Below are 25124 nucleotides of genomic sequence, written 5' to 3' on the forward strand. Positions count from 1 at the left end.
ACAAACAGAGCCAGGGAATGAGGGATGGAAGTTACAGGAAATTTCTAGCCCTGTGGATTCATTTGTTCAGCTGCAGACTCCTAACAGTGGTCTCTGGACAATTCCTACACAGCAGACACAATGAGACAACAAGCTGTCCCTGCCAACTGCAGCCTCCCCATAACATAAGAACCTCTATTCCCCCCCCCCCCCCCCCGGCCCTACACTAGTCAATGAGCCAAAAAAGGGAGCCCAATTTCCATGAAACTGCAGCCCCCTCCCTCAATCACAGATCAATGAGGCCTAACCGGAAGGGCGGCCAGCTTTCCCCCTAGCAGCTGGGCACGGCCTGAGCCGCCCACGTGCCAGGGGCTCACCTTTGCTCTCTTCGGAAGGAAGGGACACGCCCCAAATCCCAGGATCAGCTGCAAGGAGCATCAGCCAAAGGGGAGTCCATTTCTGGGCAGAAACTAACCTTAGCCCCTTGCAGGTGCAGGACGGCCCTATAGGTATCGGAATGGGGTGGGCCACAGGGGCCTGACCAAAATCTGGCCCACCCATGGAATGGCTGCAGGAGATCCAGGGCCCGTCAGGCAGGAGGAGGAGGAGGAAGAGGAGAGGAGTGGGGCCTAGCTCACATCCTCCACCTCTACAACTCTGGGCCCCGACTGCTGCTTTGAACCGAACGGGACCCCGCACAGCCGCTCGTTTCAACACAGTCGTTGGGCCAGGCAGCAGGGGAGGCAGTGGCCTGAGGCACCACCACTCTCCTCAAACGAGGGAAGGGGTGGGGAGTGAGAGGAAAGATCTTTGGAGGGGCAGGGAGAACACAGGGGGTGGAGCTTAGTCAGTTTGGTATTCCCCCCCCCCCCCCCCCCCCCGGCAACCTAAAAGGCATTCTGCTGCCTCTGCAAATACTAATCTAAGGTATACACAAAATGTAGATCGATATAGAATAGATGACAGCAGAAAAAAGTAACTCTGAGCCTGCCCAGTTGTCGCTCTCTGGTTCTCTAACACTGATTAAAATTCTCATACTTAAACCAGACCCCAGCTCCTGGCTCTCAAGTTTTTTACCCAATCTCTAAACCATGTTGATATTTTATATTGCATGTCAACAGAAGAGAGAAAATGTAGACAGCTCTACTATTCTGATCCAAAGATAAACAAAAAATTACTACGAGAAAAAAAAATCACCCAAACAAACAGAACTAAGTATAAACTTTAAACCAATAACATCAAACATCAACATATAAAATAATTAACAAACCCAAAACAATCAGAAATTAGGCAGGACTCTGGTGCCTCCCTAAAAACCTTAGCAGATGCAGCCTGGCCGAGCCCATCTTGCCGGGCCAGAGAAGCGCGCTGCATCCTGTCCCCCTCCATCACTAAGGCCAACCAGGTAGTAACTGCTGCATCTCCCCTCTCTGCCTGAGCCCTGCCTGGCCACAGCTCCTTCCCTCCCATGCCTGCCAGGCTCCCAGAGCACACAGCCAGAGGCAGGATGCAGTGGGCCAGATCAGGGGCAGGGTGGAAATGAGGAGGGAGACTGGGGGAAGGAGAGGCATCAATTTCAGTCAGTTCATCAATGCTTTATGGGTTTTTCCAGCTTCTTCAAATGTTGTTTTAGGAAGCATCAGCTCCGCAAGGATTCTACTATATGGGACTGAATGTAAAAAGAGGTCATTTATATGCCCAGAACAGAAATTGGTAAAATGGGCAGAATAGACATTTCTATAAATAAATAAATAAATAAATAAACAAACAAACAAACAAACAAGCCAACCAACACCATATACAAACAGATCTATGTAGTTATTTATAAAATATCTATACCACTTCCCTGGTTGATATAATGGCCCAAAGTGGTTTATAGCATAAAACATCTACATCAAATAAACACATAAATACAAGACAAAAAAAATAAGAGAATATAAGAGCGACTTCCTGTACACTCAGATAAGGCTCACAGCCTGTTTTGTGTGCACCTAAATTCTCCACATCTGTACTTGCCTGTGTTAGATATACAAATAATCACATAAACTGCTTTCTAAACACGGTGACAGAGACTCACATTCTCCCCAAGCCTAAAGCAGCTCCTTCGCTTACTCCCCTCTTTGGCACTGCTCCTCCTCTCTAGGCCATCCTAGGAGACCCATTTGTCAAATGTTCCAGCATGGTAACCACCTTCCCTTAAAGAGATACACACACAGGAACAAGAGGAGATGACGGCAGAAAAAGGCCCAACTCACCCATCCAATTGGCCCAGTTATTCCTGCCCACACGGCAAGGACCCAGCAGCCAGTCATAGAAGCTTTTGTCCGCTTTTGCTGCCTTCTTTCTTGGTTCTCTAGCATCTTATTCACATGACCCTACAAGGTCCCATACTTATTCCAACACACAGACCCCTCCATCCCCCTGTCCCTTCATCAAGCCCTGCAACAATTTTAAAAAGCTACCAAAACTAGCGAGGCTAGTTGCCTGGCTTCCTAAGACCCTGTGGCCTTGCTGGACAGTACCTGGCCAACTCCAACCTCCTGGCACTGACCCAGCTGGTTTCTGGAGAGCTGCAGCGTGCTGGTACCAGTCCATCTAGCCCATAGCCCGCAGTGCCTCGCTTCCTTTCTGTCCTTATCACCTCTCCTCCCTTGCCTCTGCTCTTGAGAGAGATTTGTAATAGTGCAACCTCCCAACCTGTTCCTACCACTGTCACAGAACATGGCAGCAGGATAAGGACCACCAGGCTCATCCAGTCTGCCCAGTTTCACTCCCAGTGCAATACCATGGACCCCAGCCAATTTTCCCTCAGTCCGTGTTTATCCCGGGCCTTTATAGATTCTGTCACTGTTGTGTTTCCATCACCTCTACTGGGAAGTCCGTTCCCTGCATCCATCACCCTTTCAGTGGAGAACTATTTTCTGATGTTCCTGCCGAGTCACTCCCTTGGAGCCTTACACTGTAACTTTTATTCAAAAAGCATTCTTTCCTCAAAAAATAAGGTTTGCTTCTACCAGCTCATTTTTATCTTTGAGGTATTTTCTCTCCAGTAGGGTATCCATATTTAGCTTTTGGTGTAGACCCTGAACCAAATTTGTTAGAAATGGACACAATATTCTAGGCAAAGTCTCACCAACCATTTTCACCTCCTTTTCTGGCTGCCTATGCATCCCTCTGGTCCTGGCCACCACCTTATCACACTGTTTCACTACCTTGAAGTCATCAGACACAATCAACCTAGGGTCTCTCTCTCTCTCTAGGGAAGTGCACATAGGTTTCTCACCCATCGTCATCCTGCACCACTCCCTTGCACATCTATGCCCCAAGTTCATGGCTCTCTGCACTGAATCTTAACCACCAAGCACTTGACCACTCCTCACTCTATCTATTCCAATCCAAATAAACCACATCCAATACACACCCTCGATCTAATTCTGTAGTCACCCAATCAAATAAATTTATCAGATTTGTTTGACACATCATTGTTCTAGTAAAACCATGCTGTCTCTGATCCTACGCCCCACTAGATTCACTTTCCTTTGCTTTAGTAGAGTCTCCATTAATATTCCCAGCACTAAAGGTTAGACTAACCAGCCTGTAGTTTCTAACCTCCTCTCCCTTACCATCTGCCCTTCTCCAGTCTCGCGGGACCACACTGATCACTCAGCACATTCACAACATAAACTGAAATCTCATTCACACATCACTCAGGTGCACACACAAATCAAAGACACATGCGCATACAACACGGATTACATACAAATCACACACACAGAGATCACTCAGCACATACGCAACATAGACTGATATCTCATTCACACATCACTCATATACACAGCACACACAAATCAAAGACACACACCTTAGGCACAGATCACGCAGCACGCACATCCAACACATATTACATACAAATCACACGCAGAGATCACGCACATCCAACACAGATTACATACAAATCACACACAGATCACACAGAATGCACATACAACACAGATTACATATAAATCACACATGCAGATACACAAGTAGAGATCACTTAACATGTATACATGCGCGCACACACCGCAGACAGATCTTACAACCTTCTCTCCATATGCCGGCGTCCCATGCAACAACGGTTACACAGTACACCAGAGACTCCCCCAGTGCAAGTCAACAAATTCTATCAAAAGAGGCTTTTAAACTAATAAGAGAGTATAAAATGCCAGCTACTCACAGAAGGTAAGGCCACCGATGCTCTCTTCCTGTCCTTTGCTCCTGGGTCGCCTTTGATCCAATTAAACCATAAACCCTTTTTTCCGGGCTGCTGCTGCTGTCTGGAGCACGGAGAGCCAGGCTCAGAGAGAGAGAGAGAGAGAGAGAGACACACACACACACACACACACACACTGAGAGCACCAGGAGGCCTCCCCTTTTATACCAGTGAAAAAAAAATATCCCTTCTTCCAGGAGGAAGGAAGCTGGGTCAAACCATTCAGGGAAAAGCAGCAGAGGAGGGTTCAAGGGCTCACTGGAGGGGCTCCAGCGGCTAAAAATAGCCAAATCCCACCACAAGTGTGAGCAAGGCAAGCAGGCTACAGGGAACCCGAGGAGCAGCCAGGGCTGAGGCCGGCGACGTCACTGCCAGGGGCGGGGACATGCAGATGAGGGGGAGATTTAAAAGGACAGCCAGGGCCGCCAGCTCCCAATGCCGTCAGACGAGAGAGGCAAAACGTGGGTTTCCTTAAACTCTGCTATACCGCTCGTGCCCCTATCCCACAAAAAAAAAAAAAAAAAGCAATCCCCTTCTTTTGTTTTTTAAATCGAAGAGTTCCTTATTTAGTAACATAATAGTTGATGCCACATAAAGACCACTTTGGACCCTGATTCTGCCCAATTTCTGTCTGCATTGTTAGAGATAAGGATATCTTCCACCTGCCAGCCGTACAAGCGTGAGCACCTGCAGGCTTTCAGTTTCAGCCAAGTGAGCTTTTTTGTTGCCTGCTTGATCCAGCACCATTCTGTGTAGAGATGAGCATACAAGTTCCTATATTTACACCGGCCAGCCCTCTAGTCTTATAGTTTTACCAACCTCTCAGTCTTTTTACCACTTCCCTCCTATATCTCCCTAAATTCTGTCCAGGGCCTGTGCTAGCTTTTTTGCTGCCGTGTGAACAAGTATTGTGCTGCAACCCCCCCATCACCACCACACTTCATTCATTCTCTGTTGCGGGCATTCCAAAAAAAAAAAAGCCCTTCTAGCTCCTTCCAGCAACCTAAACTTTAAAACTGTCACCCCTCTATCCTCCAGGTCTTCACCCCTCCCCCGGAACCCATTGCTGGTGCAAGGTGCCCTAAGCAAATCTTATACCCTTGCACCCCCCACCTCCTGCTCTCTCCACATACACGGTTAAAGATTATGCATTTATAATAGATTTTGCATGAAAAACAATATTCAAAGGGCAGTCTTCTGAGGTAAAACAAATATCATAAGTATTTGCATGCACTTCTTTGGTACCAACCAGAAAATTCTACAAAAAAACCCAACAAAAAAAACCCCAAATACTTGGAACCATATGACAATAGGGATACTGTAATGCATGTTAGGTGTGCATTTGACCCTCAGAAAGCCATGAATAAATTACAATATAATAAACCTCTAACACCAAAACAGCACTAACTTCCAGCAGTTAAAAAAGTAACAACCCTACACCAGGCCCTAAAACAGAAATACACCTCCTATTAGGAAAATAGAAGAAACCAAGCTGCTATAGATTCCTACATGCTAGCAGAATACCCCTGCACATCACACATGCAGAACACAGTCAGACCCTCACCAAATACAGGAAAAAGAAACCATAAAATAGAAATAGAAACATGCAGGCAAAAACTGAATAGGAAAACTGCAACAAGGCAGACTCTATGCAATGCAACATTGGAAAAACAGAAATTACCAATCCTTAGCCATTAAGCATTAAAATCAAGAAATAGAATTAATTAATTAATCATAATAGTTTAAGCATACTAATAAAAAGAATATGTCAAAACAGCTGGTGAATGGAAGATCCAATAATTAAAAACTTAAACAATTTGTTTTAAATTTCTCAAACACCAAGAAAATATGTCAAAACAGCAAACACATCAAACAGCATCCAAAAATTAAAATTAATAAGGATAAAATAATTCACGCTCTCTATACTTGGAAACTTTTAATTTCCAGTCACTTTAAAAGTGTAGTGGATTTGTGAGAGAGGGATGCATAAACTTTCTCCTCTCTCTCACAGATATATATCTATACATACACCTACATACATATGCTCTCTCCCTCATACAAGCACATGCTTCCTCTCTGTCGCACACATTATCACTCATAGAAACAAGGAAACATAGAAGTGACGGCAGAAGAAGACCAACGGCCCATCCAGTCTGCCCAGCAAGCTACGCACTTTATCCATTTTTTTTTCTCCCCCTTTTTCTCCCTCCCACCCGTCTCTATTGGCTTCCAGCACCCTCCGGCCCCAATTCCCTTCCACCCCTCCACCAATGCAGAGAGCAGCGCCATCCTAGTGAACATCCAGCTCAATCAGGGGTAGCAACCGACGCAATCAGCAGGCCACACCCCTGCCCCTTGCCCACCCCTGTTTTGTTTGCTTGTTTGTTTGTTTGGTTTTTTTTTGGAGATGGCAGCCCTCCATCCTTCCGCTCCGTGAAGGTGGAACACCAACCACTGGCATCCCGCTCCGTGAATGCCTCTGTGGCTACTGCCGCTCCGTGCAGTGTTTTGTTGTATGAAAGTGGAACACCAACTACTGGCCGCTGGCCACTGGCATCCCGCTCCGTGAATGCCTCAGTAGCTACTGCCGCTCCGTGCAGTTTTTTGCTGCCTGAAGGTGGAACACCAACTACTGGCCACTGGCATCCCGCTCCGTGAATGCCTCAGTGGCTACTGCTGCTCCATGCAGTGTTTGCTGCCTCCTCTCTATTTATGCCCACTAGACTTGATGGATCTACAGTGTTTATCCCACGCCCCTTTGAAGTCCTTCACAGTTTTAGACTTCACCACTTCCTCCGGAAGGGCATTCCAGGCATCCACTACCCTTTCCGTGAAGAAATACTTCCTGACGGAAAGGGTGGTGGATGCCTGGAACATGGTTGGAACATGAACATGCTTGGAACATGAACATGCTTGGAACATGCCTGGAACATGAACATGCTTACAGATGCTCCCTCCTACATATACATGTTCATATACTCACATATATTCCCTCTTACATACACACACAAGATCCCTCTCTCACATATACATGCTCAAACACGCACACATGCTCACAAACGCACACATGCTCAGACACACGAAGAGAACCCTCTATGCTTCAATACCTCAACCTTTCCTGATATAAACAGAAGAATTTACTGCTTAAAAAGAACTTAGTACTATTTAGACCTCTTATTCCATCATTCCTAGCGCTTGCATCTCTCAGTGGTCTCTCTATCACACTCACACACACACAAATATGCTCCCTCTTTCACAAACATGGCTCCTCTCACATGCTCATGCTCAGACACCCACACACACTCCACTTATGCTCAGACACCACACCCACTCCACTTATGCTCAGACACACACACACACACATGCTCAGACACCCACACACACCCACACCCACACATGCTCAGACACCCCCCACACACACACACACACATGCTCAGACACCCACACACACCCACACCCACACATGCTCAGACACCCCCCCACACACACACACACACACATGCTCAGACACCTCCCCCCCACACACACACATGCTCAGACACACACACACACATACACATACACTCTCACACACACACACACTCTCTCACACACGCACACACACACATATGCTCAGACACCCACAAACGTAGACAGCCTCAGGTTTCCTCCTGCTCATACATACACCAAGGCCTCTCCCAGCAGCCCAGGCCCTCTTCTCCTTTGGTGGGGCAGGTTGGGAGCTGCCTGGTAGCTTGTTTTTTTCTTCTGGCCCCCTTAGCACGAGACCCTGCAGCTTACCCTGACCTTGCAGCTCTGCAACTCTTTGCCGGGCAGCAGGTTGGGAACTGCCACACGACCCTAGGGCTCTTCTTCACTGTGCGGCGAAGAAGAGGAGGAGCCATAGCACTGTGAGGTCCTCTGCCGCCGCCTCATCCTTGCTGCATGGCGGGTTGGGAACGCCATGGGGCCTTGCACATTCCTCCTCTTTGCTGCTGTGGCCTACGGCTCCTCCTTTTCTTTGCAGTGCAGTGGCGTGAACAGCTGACTCAACTTGGTTGCGGCCCTGAGGCTGCCGCCCCTTCCAGGCCTCCGCCCTGTGCAACTGCACGGCTTGCACAGTGGGTTTCGCCGGCCCTGTCTGTGGCAGTATTGAACTCCATCTCCTGCTTAGCTTAGCTGTTATGAATGTAAATAAATTAGGGTCCGGCTCTACTGATCTTCATTAGAGCCCCATGCACATATCACACTGAGGCATGTAAAGCATGAATACAGCACAAAGAGCTGAAGCGCGGAGCTTCATCAGAATCCCGTCCATGCATCACACTGAGGCATGTAAAGCATGAATACAGCACAAAGAGCTGAAGCGCGGAGCTTCATCAGAATCCCGTCCATGCATCACACTGAGGCATGTAAAGCATGAATACAGCACAAAGAGCTGAAGCGCGGAGCTTCATCAGAATCCCGTCCATGCATCACACTGAGGCATGTAAAGCATGAATACAGCACAAAGAGCTGAAGCGCGGAGCTTCATCAGAAACCCGTCCATGCATCACGCGGATACACGTAAAGCACGAATACAGCACAAAGAACTGAAGCGCGGAGCTTCATCAGAATCCCGTCCAGGCATCACACGGATACACGTAAAGCACGAATACAGCACAAAGAGCTGAAGCGCAGAGCTTCATCAGAATCCCATCCAGGCATCACACGGATACACGTAAAGCATGGATAAAGCTCAGACAGCTGAAGCAGGCACTCAGGGCAGATACAGAGCAGGTGTCTGGGTAGGGTGCAATGGGCAGTCCCCCAGGCTGGGGCATTGTGAGCTGAGGGGATGCACTGGGCACTATAAACAGAACCAAAAAAACCACGTAATTTAACCTGTACAGTTTAACAACCGAACTATGCTCAGAATGACTACGTTAACAATGTTAACAAGCACGTGAATTTCTGAACACTCTGTTAAACATCGATACTTTGTAAACCGTTGTGATGGCGAAACCGAACGACGGTATATAAAACTCGATAAATAAAATAAATAGATAAAAATGACCACTATCACCCATTTCACAGTGGCAGGGCCGTGGCAAATCCCATCCTGCCGTGGCCGAAGAGAGGCCCGGCATGACCGCAGCGTATGCCATTCCGCTATGGCTGAAAAGAGGTCTAGTGGGGCCCGTAACAGATCTCATCCCACCATAGCCGAAGAAAGATTGGGGGGGAGGGGTGATTTTCGCCCAGGGCGCCATTTGCCACAGATAAAATGGCAATGTGTGATCAAAAAAGGCTCACATGTTGTATATCAAACTTTCTTAACTTATCCAATCCTATATCCTTGATTTTTTGGTATCTCTGATAAGGTTTCAAATGGTGTTCCTTTCTGGTCCTGGTTAAGGTGACAGACCTCTGACCATGAGCAATTGCTGGCTGCAGGAAAAAGATGCTAACATGGTTGAAAGTTTGTCCCTGTCCCTTGTTGACTGGGTTTTGTGTGTGCTCCTTGCCTGAAGCCCTCCTGAATTCGTTTTAGTACGCATGCTCTAATTATGTGTAGCATGCGCTATTGGCGTTTAGTGCATGCTAATATTATTTTGCATGTGTTTTGTGGACCTAGCATGCACTATGTGCATTTAGTGTGCATTATATGCAAATAGCACACCTGTGGGCAATGCGATACATGCTGAAAGCATTCTACTTTGATGTCTCAACAAATGTTTGCCCTCAAAGGACAATTTTGAGTAGAAATCTGAGAGACAACCCCGAGGCATGAAAGACCCAGGAAGATAGTCTTCCAGTGTAGCTGACAGACACCCAGAACTCCTAGCAAATTATGTATAACTGTTACATGATACCCAAGTTTTCACAAGTAATGCTGGTGTGATACAATTATTGAAACAATAAAATGTATAAGGGACCACAGCAATTGAACTGTCAATAAAACCTCAGGCATTGTCAGCAAGGGTTTCATTCCCTGCCCTGTTTGACAGATGTTTCCTCTTGTAATAAATATTAGAGAGTGGAATCAGGGACAGGAATCAGCAACAGGACTGCAAAATCTTGCTGCTATGGTAGCTGTTAAAAAATAAATCTGAAAACGTACCAGGAGCTACGAAATCTATTATTCCAGAGACAGCTGAGATGCACCACCGTATGGTTCTGCAGAATCCTCATCAGGGCTGGCTCCAGAGCCAATGGCACCCCCCCCCCACCCCGTGTGAAAATTGTTGATGGTCTCTCCCCCCCCCCCCAGCTGTTAGCTATTAATCTGGGGCAAAGGGTAAGGAAGTCATAGTAGAAGGAGGAGGGGAAAGGGTAACCCCCCCCAGAGGGACAGGGATTAGCAGTGGTGGGCGTACTTGATCTCTCACCCTGACCTCAATACGCTCCAAATGCTTCAAAGTGGATTTCATTCAGGTACTGTAGGTATTTCCCTATCCCCAGAGTAAAGTGACTTGCCCAAGGTTACAAGGGGCAGCAGTGGGATTTGAATATTGGCTTCCCTGGTTCGTAGCCACTGCTCCATGCACTAGGCTACTCCTCCACTGTATCTACAGAATAAAAAGACTTTTTTTTTCTTCTCATTTTCTATCAGTCATGTATCCCTGGATCACACATCACCAACACAAATTTCACATTTTGTCTAAATAACCAAGAAGTAGAGCACACCCCTAAACAATGCATACTTTGGCCTGCCATTAACTGTATCTGGCAACTTGGCTATAAGACATTACAAGAAAAACTCCTATATGAATTAAAGAAAGCCCTGGCCAGTTCTAGCCACCCAGAAAAATCATTTTTTAAATCATTTGACAGCACTGCATTAATAATTTAAAAAAATGGACACAAGATCTTATTCAGATGACATTTAACACCTCATAGATTACACAAAATATACTCACAGGCATCAGTTAACTATTGGAGACACATAAATTGCAAAAAATAAACCCCATACGCTATATGCAACATTATCATTCTTCATAAAATATCAAATAATGAAATCAAGAAATGTAAATCATGAATCATCTCTCTATAGCATAAGATGACTAGGGCTCTAGGTAATCGCTGAGCTGTGTCAGTGCGTGCTTGATGTAATGACATCACCCGGAACAGCAGGAGGTGCTATAGGCAGCAAAGGAGGAGCGCCAACATTTGCACCGCAGGGCCAGCCAGTGCAATAGCAGCGCCAGAAACGGAAAAGCTGGTGAAGTTCCCCGGGTCCCACCAGTGAAAGTGGAGCAGGCAGCAGGAAGGCTGGCGGGGGTTTCCCGGGCCCCACCAGCACAGGAGAGAAAGAGAAGCCACAACGGGCAGCAGAAGGGCTGCTGGGATGTTGGTTGGAGCCCAAGGTGGGAGGGGGAGGAGAATAAGAGAAGAGAGGAGGGTCAGAGTAGCTGGAGGAGGGTGAATGGGGGAGAAGTGGGAGAGTAAGGAGAAGGAGGGGGCTGGGGGGAGGGATGGGTGGGGAGCAATGGGAGAGAGGGGGTGTAGAGTGAGGTGGGAGGGAGCTGGAGAAAGGGAGCAGTGGAAAAGGTTGGGGGGGGGGGGCAGGAGGAGAGCGCAGCAGACGTGGGGCCAGAAGGATAGAGAGGGTGCAGCAGGGGGAGACTAGGGAGTGAATAGGGAGGGAAGGGGGGCTGTGTGTGTGTGAGGGGAGCAGTGGGAGAAGCAGTGAGTGGAGGGGAGGACAGTGGGGGACTGAAGGGAAGTAGAGGGGGAAAGGGAGAATGGGAGATGAGGGGTTTCCTCCACTACACTTCCACTCCCACTATCCCTCATGCACACATCCCCTACTCTCCCACCTCCCACAGACAAGTGCACCCTCACACATGCACCCCTACATCCATTCACCCCCCACATCCACACACACACACACGACCCACACAGCCATGCGCACCCTCCAAACCCAAGTCATATCCACTCCCACCCACACAAACATCCCCCATAGCTATTCACACCCATCCTAGCCATACCAACTGCCCCCACACACCAATTCCTCCCCTCATACCCAATCATTCCTTCCAAACTCCCCACCCCCCAATCACCCACACTAGATACTCTCCCACATATGCACATCACATGCCCAATCACTCCCCAACACGCACACACACCTTCAGTTATTCCATGACACTCACCCGTCACCCATGTTAACCCCATAACACACACACACAACTCCTGCTTCCCCATCCCCCCCCCCCCCCCCACACATACCCGGGGAGAGGAGAAGGGTTGGAAGGGCAAAGTAGAGAGGGTGAGGGAGGGAGTGCACACACATAACCCCCAGCTCACTCCCTCCCCAGACGTGCACACACACCCCATTCATTCCTCATACCACTCACACCACCCCCACAACACAAACACATCCTCTCAACTCCACACTCACAGTTGGGAGGGGGAGTCTGTGGGGATTGCAACGGGGAAAGAGTCCTCTCCCCAGTACACACACTTTCACTCTCACTTTCCCACAACACACACACACACACACATGCTCCCCCATGCACACACTCAGAGGGGGGAGGGGGAATGAGGAGCACAGTGTAGGACAGGGAAAAAGTGTGCGCACACACACGTGCACAGAGGGGGAAAGGGAGGGAGGCTGGCTGGAAAATGGGCTGGATTTCCTCTTCTCTCTCTCTCACACACTCCATTCACCTCCCAATGCCACCTACACATCCACCATTCACAACCAGAATGCATACCCACCATTCCCAAACAGGTGGGGAGGAGAGGAATATGGGGAGACGTGGAGAGTGCAATGGGGAAAAGTGCCCAGGCACCACCACTCCACTCACACCCCCACACCAACCCAACAACACACACCACCTACAGCATGCACCTCACCTACCATCCCATCCCCACCACTCCCTCTGCAAGCCTTCTGACCCTCACCTCGCCCGTCTCCCCCCCCCCCCCCCCCTCACCCCCGTTGCACTGCTCCCCCTAATCTTAGCCCCCGCTCCTACCGCATTCACGCCACAGTATATGCTTCTCTGGGCCGCGAGCAGGATGGGCACTGCTTGCGGCCCGCCGAATCTCTACTCCTCCGCTGCGAGCGGAATAGGCTCCGCTCGCAGCCTCACATGGCTGCTCTCTGGCGCCCCCTAAGGTTTGGCCTAGTTTGCCTAAAAGGACGCGCCGGCCCTGAGCACCCCCAATACTGAGCGAAGGGGTAATTTGTATTGATTGTAGCACCCCCGGTCATTTTGAAAAGTTAGTTCCTGTGCTTGACGATGTCTTATCTCCAGACTGATCGCTTGGTGCTGACGCTTCTATTAGAAAGTGGTCCGTCACCACTATTTCTGGTTTTCTTGCATCGAGCTTTCTATTGGTTGGGATGGGACGATCACAACTTCTTCATTTTCTACAGATCTCTCGAGGTCGTTGCCCCAAAGCTTTTCTGGAACAGCGTTCTAGCGATGGCACAGTTTGCAGCGGATGAGTCATTCCACCTTGTTGTGCCTTTCCGTATACAGGCCTTTGCACAATAGCACCTTATGCCCAGTGATGAAATATGTAGCCAATTGTTTTGCAGAATCTGAATTTGTCCATTTTTACCTTTTTTTTCCCCCCCCCCTATGCTGGCTGTGAACCATCCCGTCTGCAGTCAACTGTCCTGTGCAGCAATTCTGGGGCAAAGCCGGAACCAGATCAGCCTGTTTGGGTGAGGCTGGAGGGAGCACTGCCACAGCACTGAAGTCCCTTGTATGCAGCAAGAGAGCGAAGGCCCGGATAAGGAGACCAGGCAGCTCCAGGTCCTCTGCGGCAGGCTGGACCAGTCCTGGCTTCAGCTCTCTTGCATCTCAAGCACCATAGATGGAATGCAAGTAAAACCAGGAACAGCTCAGCCTGACCCCAAGGAACTGGAGCTGTCCGGTCATGTGAGGAGCAGATGATGTTCCCACTTCCCCAGGGAGCAGCCCTGCTGTCACAACCTTCTTGCTGAACCTCATCTCATTCCTTAATGGAAAACAGAAGGAAACAGTACAATGAAAGCTAATTATCTTCTGTTTTAAGCTTTCGTTTCAGGATTAGGCCTTGGGGAGGCTGAGGACACAGACCCTCAAGGGCCAGAGTCACCCCCGACTCTTCAGGTCCCTGCCCAGACGTCTTCAACACCACATCTTTTTGGAAACAGTTCAGAATAAATCACAGCCAATATTTAAACTTGCAGTTTATAGAGGAAAATATCTTTATTTTGCGGGACTCAATGGAGCTCAGCTCTTCTTTTTAATAGAATAAAAACTTACAGGCAGATTTTCTTCCATTAACATATGATGCCCAGTATCAAAGCCTGGTGCAATGTTTCTACCCACATCAGAGGCAGGGAGCCTTTCTCTCGCTGACACTCCCTTCCCAGTATCAGAACCCAGGGTAGTGTGTCCGCACACCTCCGGCAGGAGAGCTTCTCTCTCACTAACACCTGATTCCCAGTAACACAGCCCCATGTGCTGTGTCTGCACATCTCAGAGGCAGGGAGCTTTTCTCTCACGGACACCTGATTCCCAATATTAGAGCCTGGAGCGGAGTGTCTGGACAGCTCACAGGCAGGGGAGCTTCTCTCTCACAGACACGCCATTTCCGGTATCACAGCCCGGCACGGTGTGTAGGAACACCTCAGAGGTGGAGAGCTTCTCTCACTGTCACACCATTTCCAGAATCAGAGCTGCCTGTGCAGTACTTATACTTTATATGTACCAGTGTGACACCTGCATGGGGAAGGGAGTAAGCTCAGCTGGGTTTCGATGATGATCAGCACAGGAGCACCCCAATTTACTTTGCTTGATAGGAGTGAGTGTGGGTGTAAATCTTAATCACCGATATATCCAGAGAAATTAGATATACAGCAGAACAAAAGGAGAAGGCTCTTGAATGCATGTGTTTGTTCTGCCCAGCTGAGCATCATGTCTGCTGGCACTGTTGCATTAAGGCGCGTCTTTACCATGTACCCTCTCCAGCTGTTCCCTCTGCCCAGGAGTCCCTTGACTGCCAAGGTAAAAAGGAGACAGGTTGTTATCTGCGTTCAGGTGAAGGGGTTGGGTTTGATTTCAGTTTCACCTCTCTGCTTCTTTCCTGCCTTCCACTTCTTCCTTCTCCTCCCCCATCCCCCAGTGGGGCAGAGGAGGGTGTCTGGAGAAGGATGAGGCCTTAGATTTACTCAGCGGCCATCTGTTACAGGATGTGCTGTTACAGCAGATGCTAAAACGCTGCTCCAGGTCTGAAAGAAAAGAAGCTGAGCGGATCCACATAGCCCCATCCACTATCCCCTCGGAGAGCTGACAAGACTGCAGTCATCCCCAAACTTGTGGTGAGCGCAATTCATGCAATTTCAAGCCTGGAGCTGGGATCTTGGCAGGGCCGTTTTAAGCCTCTAGGAGGCCACGGGAAAACCTCACATGGATGGGCCCCTCTCCACCATATAAAATATTTGTGCAATTTACCAACCATGGACTCAGCCGATCCTTGTTAAGACCTAAAGAAGATAATAGGGCATATGAGTTAACTTTCTTATTAACCATTTTATGCTTTTATTTTTTTGGGGATCAAACTGGGCCCCTCTAAGGCTTTGAGCTCTGGGTAAGAGCCCCCGTTGCCCTATGGATAAAATGGGGTGGCCTGGAGAATGGGGTGTGGACAAGAGTGTGTGCAGAGCTGAGGGCAGAAAGGTATTCAGGGTCAGATTTCCCATCCTGGGACCTCTCCCCACCATGATCCAGGTCCTCTTGCCCATTCCATCACTCTCCCTGTATCCCATTCCTCTCTCTCCCCCCCTCCCCCCTCATCCGGAGAAAGGCAACCAAAATGGTGTGTGATCTGCATCAAAAGCCATATGAGATGAGACTAAGGGGTCTATATACGGATACCCTGGAGGAAAGAAGGGACAAAGGGATATGATACAGACATTTAAATATTTGAAGGGTATAAATGATGCATGGGAACTGAGCCTTTTTCAATGGAAGGAAAGCTGTAGAACGAGGGGTCATGATATGAAGCTCTAAGGGAGTAGAGTCAGGAACAACACCAGAAAATATCTATTTGCGGAAAAGGCGCTGGATGCATGGAAAGCCCTCCTGGTAAAGGCAGTTAAGACGAGAACAGCAACGGAACTCAAAAGAGCTTGGGATAAGCATCGAGGATTTCTAGTGGCTAAAGGATGGAAATTAAGACATTAACAGAATAAAAAAAAAATAAATGAATTAAAAGAATAAATAAAGCTTGCTGGGCAGGCTGGGTGGACCAGCTGGGTCTCTTTCTGCCATCACTTGCTTTATTCTCTTACTATGTTAACTCGCTCTCCCCTCCTGTGAATTCCCAGTCATCACCCAGCCTTGGCTGGCAGGAGCAGAAACTTAATAGAAGTCAGTCTCGGCCACTGCGTGTGCAGTTTACTGGTGTCAACATGGCGCCTACTGCCAGAGGAGGCTGACAGTCTTAAGCACTGCTTCTCCTGCCACTGGAGGGAGAGGGGATGGGTTGGAGGGCCAGGGAAGGAGAGAGGGAGAGCTTAGCAGGCGTCGGGGAGGGGAGTGAGGAAGTGGCAGAGCAGGGTCAGAGATCACTGGGGAGGAAGACATATCACAGGCCTTGCCTGCACTAAATGACATTCACCCTGTTTGACCCAGGCAGTTTAAGCACTGGGCTCACCCCACCCTCTTGCACAGTCTCCTCCTCTGAATACACCTGCTTGTGACGGTGAAAGGCTGATGCCATACTCCGTACTCTCTCCCCTCCTAGCCCTCTGCCTCCAGGTGAAGGGCACCAGGGCATGCAGTCGTCCTGCATACGGAGGCACAGCCGGACATCTTTTCTTTAAAATAAAAAATCCTGACCCGCTTTCTTCCCTGAACTGCAAATCGCTCCCTGCAAACTCCTCGCTTGCTCGTCACCTGGCCCACAACGTGCCAAGCTGGTACAGTGGTGTTTCAGTTCTGCTCTGCCTGCGACGCGCAGCAGGGAAGGGAGGGAGAGAGAGACCCGATCCCAGCTCCCTCCCGGGAGGCCAGGCTGGCACGGCTCCTGCCACCGACGCGCCGTCGCACCTGCTCACCCGGGCCCCGCTCCTCCCCGTCAGCTGATGCACTCCGGATCTGCGAGGATAATAACAACAATCTCCCGGCTTGGAAGAACCAAGGAGGCTGGAAATGCCACTGGCATGAGGAGGGAAGAGACGGGAGGAGCCGCGGCTGAGTCACTCGCCGCTGCTTTCTGTGCTCCGGGACGCCAGACCCTTTTGCTATCCCTGTCTTCCACAGACAGGCTGCATGCTGAGACTGCTCCCTTATACAGGGAATGGGCTGAGGCTGCTCTTATGCAGGGTGCATGCTGAGACTGCTCCCTTATCCAGGGAATGGGCTGAGGCTGCTCTTATGCAGGGTGCATGCTGAGACTGCTCCCTTATACAGGGAATGGGCTGAGGCTGCTCTTATGCAGGGTGCATGCTGAGACTGCTCCCTTATACAGGGAATGGGCTGAGGCTGCTCTCTTATGCACGGTGCATGCTGAGACTGCTCCCTTATACAGGGAATGGGCTGAGGCTGCTCTTATGCAGGGTGCATGCTGAGACTGCTCCCTTATACAGGGAATGGGCTGAGGCTGCTCTTATGCAGGGTGCATGCTGAGACTGCTCCCTTATACAAGGAATGGGCTGAGGCTGCTCTTATGCAGGGTGTATGCTGAGACTGCTCCCTTATACAGGGAATGGGCTGAGGCTGCGCTCTTATACCGGGTGCATGCGGAGACTGCTCTCTTATATAGGGAATGGGCTCAAGCTGCTCCCTTATATAGGGAATGGGCTGAGACTGCTCCCTTATACAGGGAATGGGCTGAGGCTGCTCTCTTATACAGGGTGCATGCTGAGACTGCTCCCTTATACAGGGAATGGGCTGAGGCTGCTCTCTTATGCACGGTGCATGCTGAGACTGCTCCCTTATACAGGGAATGGGCTGAGGCTGCTCTTATGCAGGGTGCATGCTGAGACTGCTCCCTTATACAGGGAATGGGCTGAGGCTGCTCTTATGCAGGGTGCATGCTGAGACTGCTCCCTTATACAAGGAATGGGCTGAGGCTGCTCTTATGCAGGGTGCATGCTGAGACTGCTCCCTTATACAGGGAATGGGCTGAGGCTGCTCTTACGCAGGGTGCATGCTGAGACTGCTCCCTTATACAGGGAATGGGCTGAGGCTGCTCTCTTATGCAGGGTGCATGCTGAGACTGCTCCCTTATACAGGGAATGGGCTGAGGCTGCTCTCTTATGCACGGTGCATGCTGAGACTGCTCCCTTATACAGGGAATGGGCTGAGGCTGCTCTCTTATGCACGGTGCATGCTGAGACTGCTCCCTTATACAAGGAATGGGCTGAAGCTGCTCTCTTTTACCGGGTGCATGCTGAGACTGCTCCCTTATATAGGGAATGGGCTGAGGCTGCTCTCTTATACAGGGTGCATGGTGAGACTGCTCCCTTATATAGGAAATGGGCTGAGGCTGCTCTCTTATACAGGGGGCATGGTGAGACTGCTCCCTTATATAGGAAAAGGGCTGAGGCTACTCTCTTACAGGCCGATACAGTACAGTGCGCTCCGACGGAGAGCACTGTTAGCCTGCTATTGGACGCATGTTTTCCCTTACCCCTTATTCAGTAAGGGGAGGAAAACACGCGGCCCACCCGCGGCACCTAATAGCGCCCTCAACATGCAAATGCATGTTGAGGGCCTATTAGGTATGTGTGCGGGATACAGAAAGTAAAATGTGCAGCCAAGCCGCACATTTTACTTTCAGAAATTAGCGCCGACCCAAAGGTTGGCGCTAATTTCTTCCGGCACCAGGAAAGTGCACAGAAAAGCAGTAAAAACTGCGTTTCTGTGCACCCTCTGACTTAATATCATGGCGATATTAAGTCGGAGGTCCCGAAGAGTAAAAAAAGTAAAAAAAAAAAAATTAATTTGAATTCGGCTCGCGGTTGTCGGGCCGAAAACTGGACGCTCAATTTTGCCGGCGTCCGGTTTCCGAGCCCGTGGCTGTCAGCAGGCTCGAGAACCGACGCCGGCAAAATTGAGCGTCGGCTGTCAAACCCGCTGACAGCCGCCACTCCTGTCAAAAAGGAGGCGCTAGGGACGCACTAGTGTCCCTAGCGCCTCCTTTTGCCCGGATCTACCGCCGGGCCTAATTTAAATACTGCATCACGCGCACTGGCGAGTGGCCAGTGCACTCTCCCGCTCTCCCGCAGACTTTACTGTATCGGCCCATTATACAGGGTGCATGCTGAGACTGCTCCCTTATACAGGGAATGGGCTGAGGCTGCTCTCTTATACAGGGTGCATTCTGAGACTGCTCCCTTATATAGGAAATGGGCTGAGGCTGCTCTCTTATGCAGGGTACATGCTGAGACTGCTCCCTTATATAGGGAATGGGCTGAGGCTGCTCTCTTATACAGGGGGCATTCTGAGACTGCTCCCTTATACAGGAATGGGCTGAGGCTGCTCTTTTATACAGAGTGCATGCTGAGACTGCTCCCTTAATTAGGGAATGGGCTCAGGCTGCTCTTTTATACAGAGTGCATGCTGAGACTGCTCCCTTATATAGGGAATGGGCTCAGGCTGCTTTCCTATACAGGGGGCATGGTGAGACTGCTCCCTTATATAGGAATGGGCTGAGGCTGCTCTTTTATACAGAGTGCATGCTGAGACTGCTCCCTTAATTAGGGAATGGGCTCAGGCTGCTCTTTTATACAGAGTGCATGCTGAGACTGCTCCCTTATATAGGGAATGGGCTCAGGCTGCTTTCCTATACAGGGGGCATGGTGAGACTGCTCCCTTATATAGGGAATGGGCTGAGGCTGCTCTCTTATGCAGGATGCATGCTGAGACTGCTCCCTTATACAGGGAATGTGCTGAGGCTGCTCCCTTATATAGGGAATGGTCTGAGGCTGCTCTCTTATGCAGGGTGCATGCTGAGACTGCTCCCTTATACAGGGAATGGGCTGAGGCTACTCCTTTATACAGGGAATGTGCTCAGGCTGCTTTCTTATACAGGGGGCATGCTAAGACTGCTCCATTTTACAGGAAATGGACTCAGATTGCTCTCTTATGCAGGGTGCATGCTGAGACTGCTCCCTTATACAGGGAATGTGCTGAGGCTGCTCCCTTATATAGGGAATGGTCTGAGGCTGCTCTCTTATGCAGGGTGCATGCTGAGACTGCTCCCTTATACAGGGGATGGGCTGAGGCTGCTCCTTTATACAGGGAATGTGCTCAGGCTGCTTTCTTTTACAGGGGGCATGCTAAAACTGCTCCATTTTACAGGAAATGGGCTCAGGTTGCTCTCTTATGCAGGGTGCATGCTGAGACTGCTCCCTTATACAGGGAATGTGCTGAGGCTGCTCCCTTATATAGGGAATGGTCTGAGGCTGCTCTCTTATGCAGGGTGCATTCTGAGACTGCTCCCTTATACAGGGAATGTGCTCAGGTTGCTCCTTTATACAGGGAATGTGCTCTGGTTGCTCCCTTATACAGTGTGCATGCTTAGATGCTTCCTTATACATGGTGGGGGAGCTCAGGCTGCCACCTTTAACAGGGAATGTATTCAGGCTTCTCCCTTATTCAGGGATGCAGGCTGAGCCTGCTCTGTTATCCAGAGCTCAAGCTTTCACAGAGGGAGTACAAGGGCGGTGGGTATTTACAGGGTGAGAACATGGGTCACTCCCTCTTACAGTCAGAACACAGAGCCAGTACCTGTTTATGGGGTTAGTTCACAGGTTCTTATACAAGGTGCTCACACAGGCTGTGGGGTTTTTTTATGGGGTGTGCGCAAAGACTGTTTCTTTTTACAGGGTGAGTACTAAACTGGCCACGGGCACATTCCCAGAATGCAGGACATCCCCTTGCTAAAAATTGTAACTAGCATTACCATATTTAAAAAGCTGACCTTCCTCCTCCATACCAGTCCGTTTAGCTGCAGTGAGACACAGTAAATATGCACGCCCTCCTCTACGTCCTAATTACAAAAAAATGCTCACCATGGGGGGAAAACAACTGAGGTGACAGGGAGCACATGCTCATAGTATCCCCTCATCCCTGGCCTGTCACTACTCTGCCCATAGTTCTGTGCCCCAAGAAACTGAGGGGAACCTGGAGATAGGAGGAAGAAGCAGTGCCAGCCTTTGGGTAGGTCAAGTTAGGTGATTTTCCAGGGCATATCCTCGATCTGGCCCGTAACCTCTCAGCTGCATCCACACCCATCCCGCCAGGGAAGACGGTTGTTTCACGCCGTCTCCGTCAGAAGATTTTTGAATGGCCCCACGATTCTCATGTTGCTGGGCATGCTGGATGAGTCTGGACACTTGCACTACCCTAGAAGTATTATTGGAGCCCCAGATGCAGAGTGACGTCAAGGCCTATGTGGACTCTTGTTCCACCTGTGCTCAGCAAAAAATGCAGGTGGGATGACCTTGTGGGCTATTACAGCCATTGCCGGCCCCCAAGCAACCCTGGACCCACCTATCTACTGATTTTGGGGTGGATCTTCCCCTCTCTAATGGCTGCCGTACTATTTGGGTCATTATCACTGTTTCTCCAAGATGGCCCACTTCGTTGCTCTCCCAGGACTTTCTTCTGCACTCTGTTTGGTGTGGTTATTCACCACGCATGTTTTACACCTACACGGCTTGCCTCAACGTATTGTCTCTGATCGAGGGGTCCAGGTCATGGCTAGATATTGGCGGTCCCTCTGCCGGAAGTTTAACATTACATTGGATTACACTACTGCCTATCACCCCATAATTTGCAAATAGAGATTAAAGTCCCTATCCTCTATTAAATAACGGGGAAGTTTACATAATCTGGGACCCTTTTCATTAAAGGTAATCCGAAAGTCAATCCAGATCATTGCATGACCCGAAATTTCAGTCGGACCAATTTCTGCTCTTAAAATTTTAGAGAAAAAAAAGTCTGAAGTCAAGATGTAATCGATTCTAGAGAGTAATACATGTGCTCTAGATACATGTGTATAATCTCTCTCCTTCAGATTTAAAGTACGCCATACATCTAAAAGATGTAAATCTTTACATATGTAATTCCTTTTTCCTTTCCTCCCATTGGTTTATGTATCGAAGGGGTCGTACCCATCGATACATCATGAACACAATTAAAATCCCCTGCCATAATAAGCAGACCTCTCATGACTGGTAACAGTTTACTTTCTAGATCTGTAAAAAAATGTATGTTTGTAATCATTTGGCCCGTAGACTTTACATAGCATCAAATCCTGGCAATTAATTTTACCAATTAAAAATTAGGCATCTTCCCAAAGGATCACAAATTTGTTGGATAAGTTGGAACAAAGTCTTTTTATGGATCAAGACTGCTACTCCAGGCTTCCTACCCACTGCTGCTGAATAAAAGCATTGTCCCACCCAAGTCCTATGTCATTTTTTACTCTCCACCTCTGACAAATATGTTTCTTGTAAACACACAATTGAACTTTGTGCCTCAGAAATGCTAAAAGCTTTTTCCTTTTGATTGGGGAGCCTAGACCATCAACATTCCATGAGAATCACCTAATATTGTCTTGCATTAGTCATGCAAAAGCAAGAGTTAATCCCAAAACGTATCCCAATATCTTTTCCTAGCGATCCCCCAGCCTCACTTTTCCATCTCCCTCCCCCAGTAAATTGATGAGTAACTGGAGAGTAACTGTCCTCCTTTATTAGCTATCTCCACTTCTTTTGGAAACCTGAATACAAATGACACTTTCAACCCCCTATTCCCCTTCCCTCCTCTTTCCCTGCCTCCTCTCTCTCCCTCTCCTATCATTTTCTATTCCCCTAATCTAGGGATAGAGGTTTGTGACTCATGCAAGTGGGTGCCACCCCCCTATCCACCAATGTGGCAAACTCCCCATAAATAAACATTGGCACATTCTATGGAAGCTAGGGAAAGAGAAACATCTGCAATTGCATATTCTCAACACAATATAAACACATCTCAATATAAAAACAATAGGAACTACTCCATTTTTTTTAACCTTTTCCCTTGCGCTTAATCATCAAGAATTGAGTTAAATGACAACACTCGTCTATAGCAGAGGAGCTGAACTATGAAGCGCAATGACAATCTCTTCTTTAAGGCAAATGACCCGGTCCCAAATCACTGTGTGGGAATCCAAAAAATAAACTCACGGTCCTTAGAACTCAAGGGACCCTTAATACTTTGGGCCAAAGAAACGTTAAGATTGATCTCCAAAAGATTTGTTGACAGGCCCATAAGCCCCTTCTTTCATTTCCAGTGTGGCCCAAAATGGCGTCGTGACACAGATTGAAAAACTCCCCGGAGGCGAAGTCCTTCTTTTATTTATTTATTTGTTTATTTGTTTATTTAAAATCTTTTCTATACCGTCGTTAAGCTAACTGCCGTCACAACGGTTTACAATAAGGCACATAACTTCATGTTGCATAAAATGTCTTAAATTATATTAACTAAACAGGTGCCATCAAAATACTGTAACATAGTTTCATAATAAATATTAATTGGTGGGTGTTATAAGTCATGTCCAATTCTATCTGTATTGGCTATAAGATTAATACTTAACTCTAGTACTTTGTTGTTGAAAGAAAAAAAGAAAAGAAAGAAAAAAAAAACAAAAAAATGAGAAAACACACAGAAAAAAGGTGTGCATGTGTGTGGGAGTTCTACGGACCGCATCCTACATTTCCCTGGGTTCTCCTCTTCATTCCCTTTGTGATATGCTTGCTTAAATAGCCAGGGTTTTAAACCTTTTCTGAAAGTTTTGATGTTTCTTTGCAATCTGATTTCTAAAGCCATGGTGTTCCATATTATCGGTCCTGCCAGGGATAGGGCCCTATCCCTTACTTGAGTTAGTCTGGCTGTTTTTACTGAGGGAATAGTTAGCAATGCTTTGTTTGCTGATCTCAGGTTTCTGTGGGGGACGGGGTCACAACCTCACAAATCTCAGAGAAGCAAAGGGTGGCCCTTTCCACCCAGTCTCGAATCTGGTATACAGCCAAGATTAACATTTTGAAAAGAAAGAGGAAAAATTAGGAAACCAATAAAGGCACATTGTGCTGTGCAACCTTAACTCAGTCCTACATATGGGCGTCTTCCGCGCGCTAGCAGCAAAGTCGCCAAAAGATCCCTCTCAGCTCTTCAATATCTCTCTCACTTGTGCCAGCGATTCAAAGGTAAAGGCTTTACCCTCTTTCCACGCCTTCAATTTTGCTGGAAACAACATCGCAAATCTTATCTTTTTGTTACTTAGCTCACCACACACCACTGAATAAGCTCGGCCTTGGGCTGAAAGTGCTGCCAAGACGTCCTGAAGTCTAGGTCAGGAACTTTTTCAATTTACGTGGAAGCTAGCTCTCTAATATGGAGACCAGCTCTTCCTCTGGCACAGTCTCTGGAAAACCCAGAAATCTCAATTGTGACGTGACCTATTTTCTAGGTCCTCTAGCTTAGCTTCACTCGCCGCTAGTGCGTTTTCCGGCGTGTTTACTTTCCTTGTAAGGGCCAATATATCATCTTCCACAGTGGAAATCCTTCCCTCTGCCGCTTCTATTTTCCTCCCAGTTTCCCCTCATGGATTCCTTTAGTTCGTAGAAATTTGTGTTGATTATTTCAAACGTGTTCTCTAACGCAGCTTCCACTGCCCGCATCAGCTTAAGAACGGTCTGTTCGTCCATACTGAGCGCTCCCAAAGATTCCTGCTTGTCAGCCATTTTGGTGTCTGCCACTTTACCTTTCTCTTTTTCCTTTCTCAGCGGTTTAGTAGACATCTCCTCATCCTCCTTCACAACAAATTTGTCCATGCATCATCTAGACCGCAGAGGCCTTTGTAATTCCAGCAAAGATGCTCCTTTAAAATAGTAAATCTTTCAAAATGAGTGGGGGTGGCATCCGAAGTTCTA

The 25124-nt window shown here is 48.4% G+C and overlaps 1 protein-coding gene across 3 annotated transcripts in view; it reads right to left on the reverse strand.

Moving 5' to 3' along the window:
• The window catches only part of HMGA1 (high mobility group AT-hook 1), a 48299-nt gene extending 35004 nt beyond the window's left edge, over window positions 1-13295 (reverse strand). Inside the window, exons 1-2 of one of the 3 annotated variants that reach the window (XM_029573807.1) lie at window positions 13174-13289; window positions 4196-4295 (exon numbers count right to left, since the gene is read on the reverse strand). Coding sequence is in view for 1 of the 3 variants with exons in the window: in XM_029573806.1 (XP_029429666.1) it covers window positions 13174-13178 (5 nt within the window). In the remaining 2 variants the exon portion in view is untranslated. Of the gene's footprint in view, window positions 1-4195; window positions 4591-13173 lie in introns of those variants that run through there. The other 2 variants (XM_029573806.1, XM_029573808.1) reach the window with 2 other exon arrangements.
• Between the last annotated feature and the right edge of the window lie 11829 nt (window positions 13296-25124).

This window comes from Rhinatrema bivittatum, chromosome 12 (genome assembly GCF_901001135.1).
Source record: "Rhinatrema bivittatum chromosome 12, aRhiBiv1.1, whole genome shotgun sequence".
NCBI lineage: Eukaryota > Metazoa > Chordata > Amphibia > Gymnophiona > Rhinatrematidae > Rhinatrema > Rhinatrema bivittatum.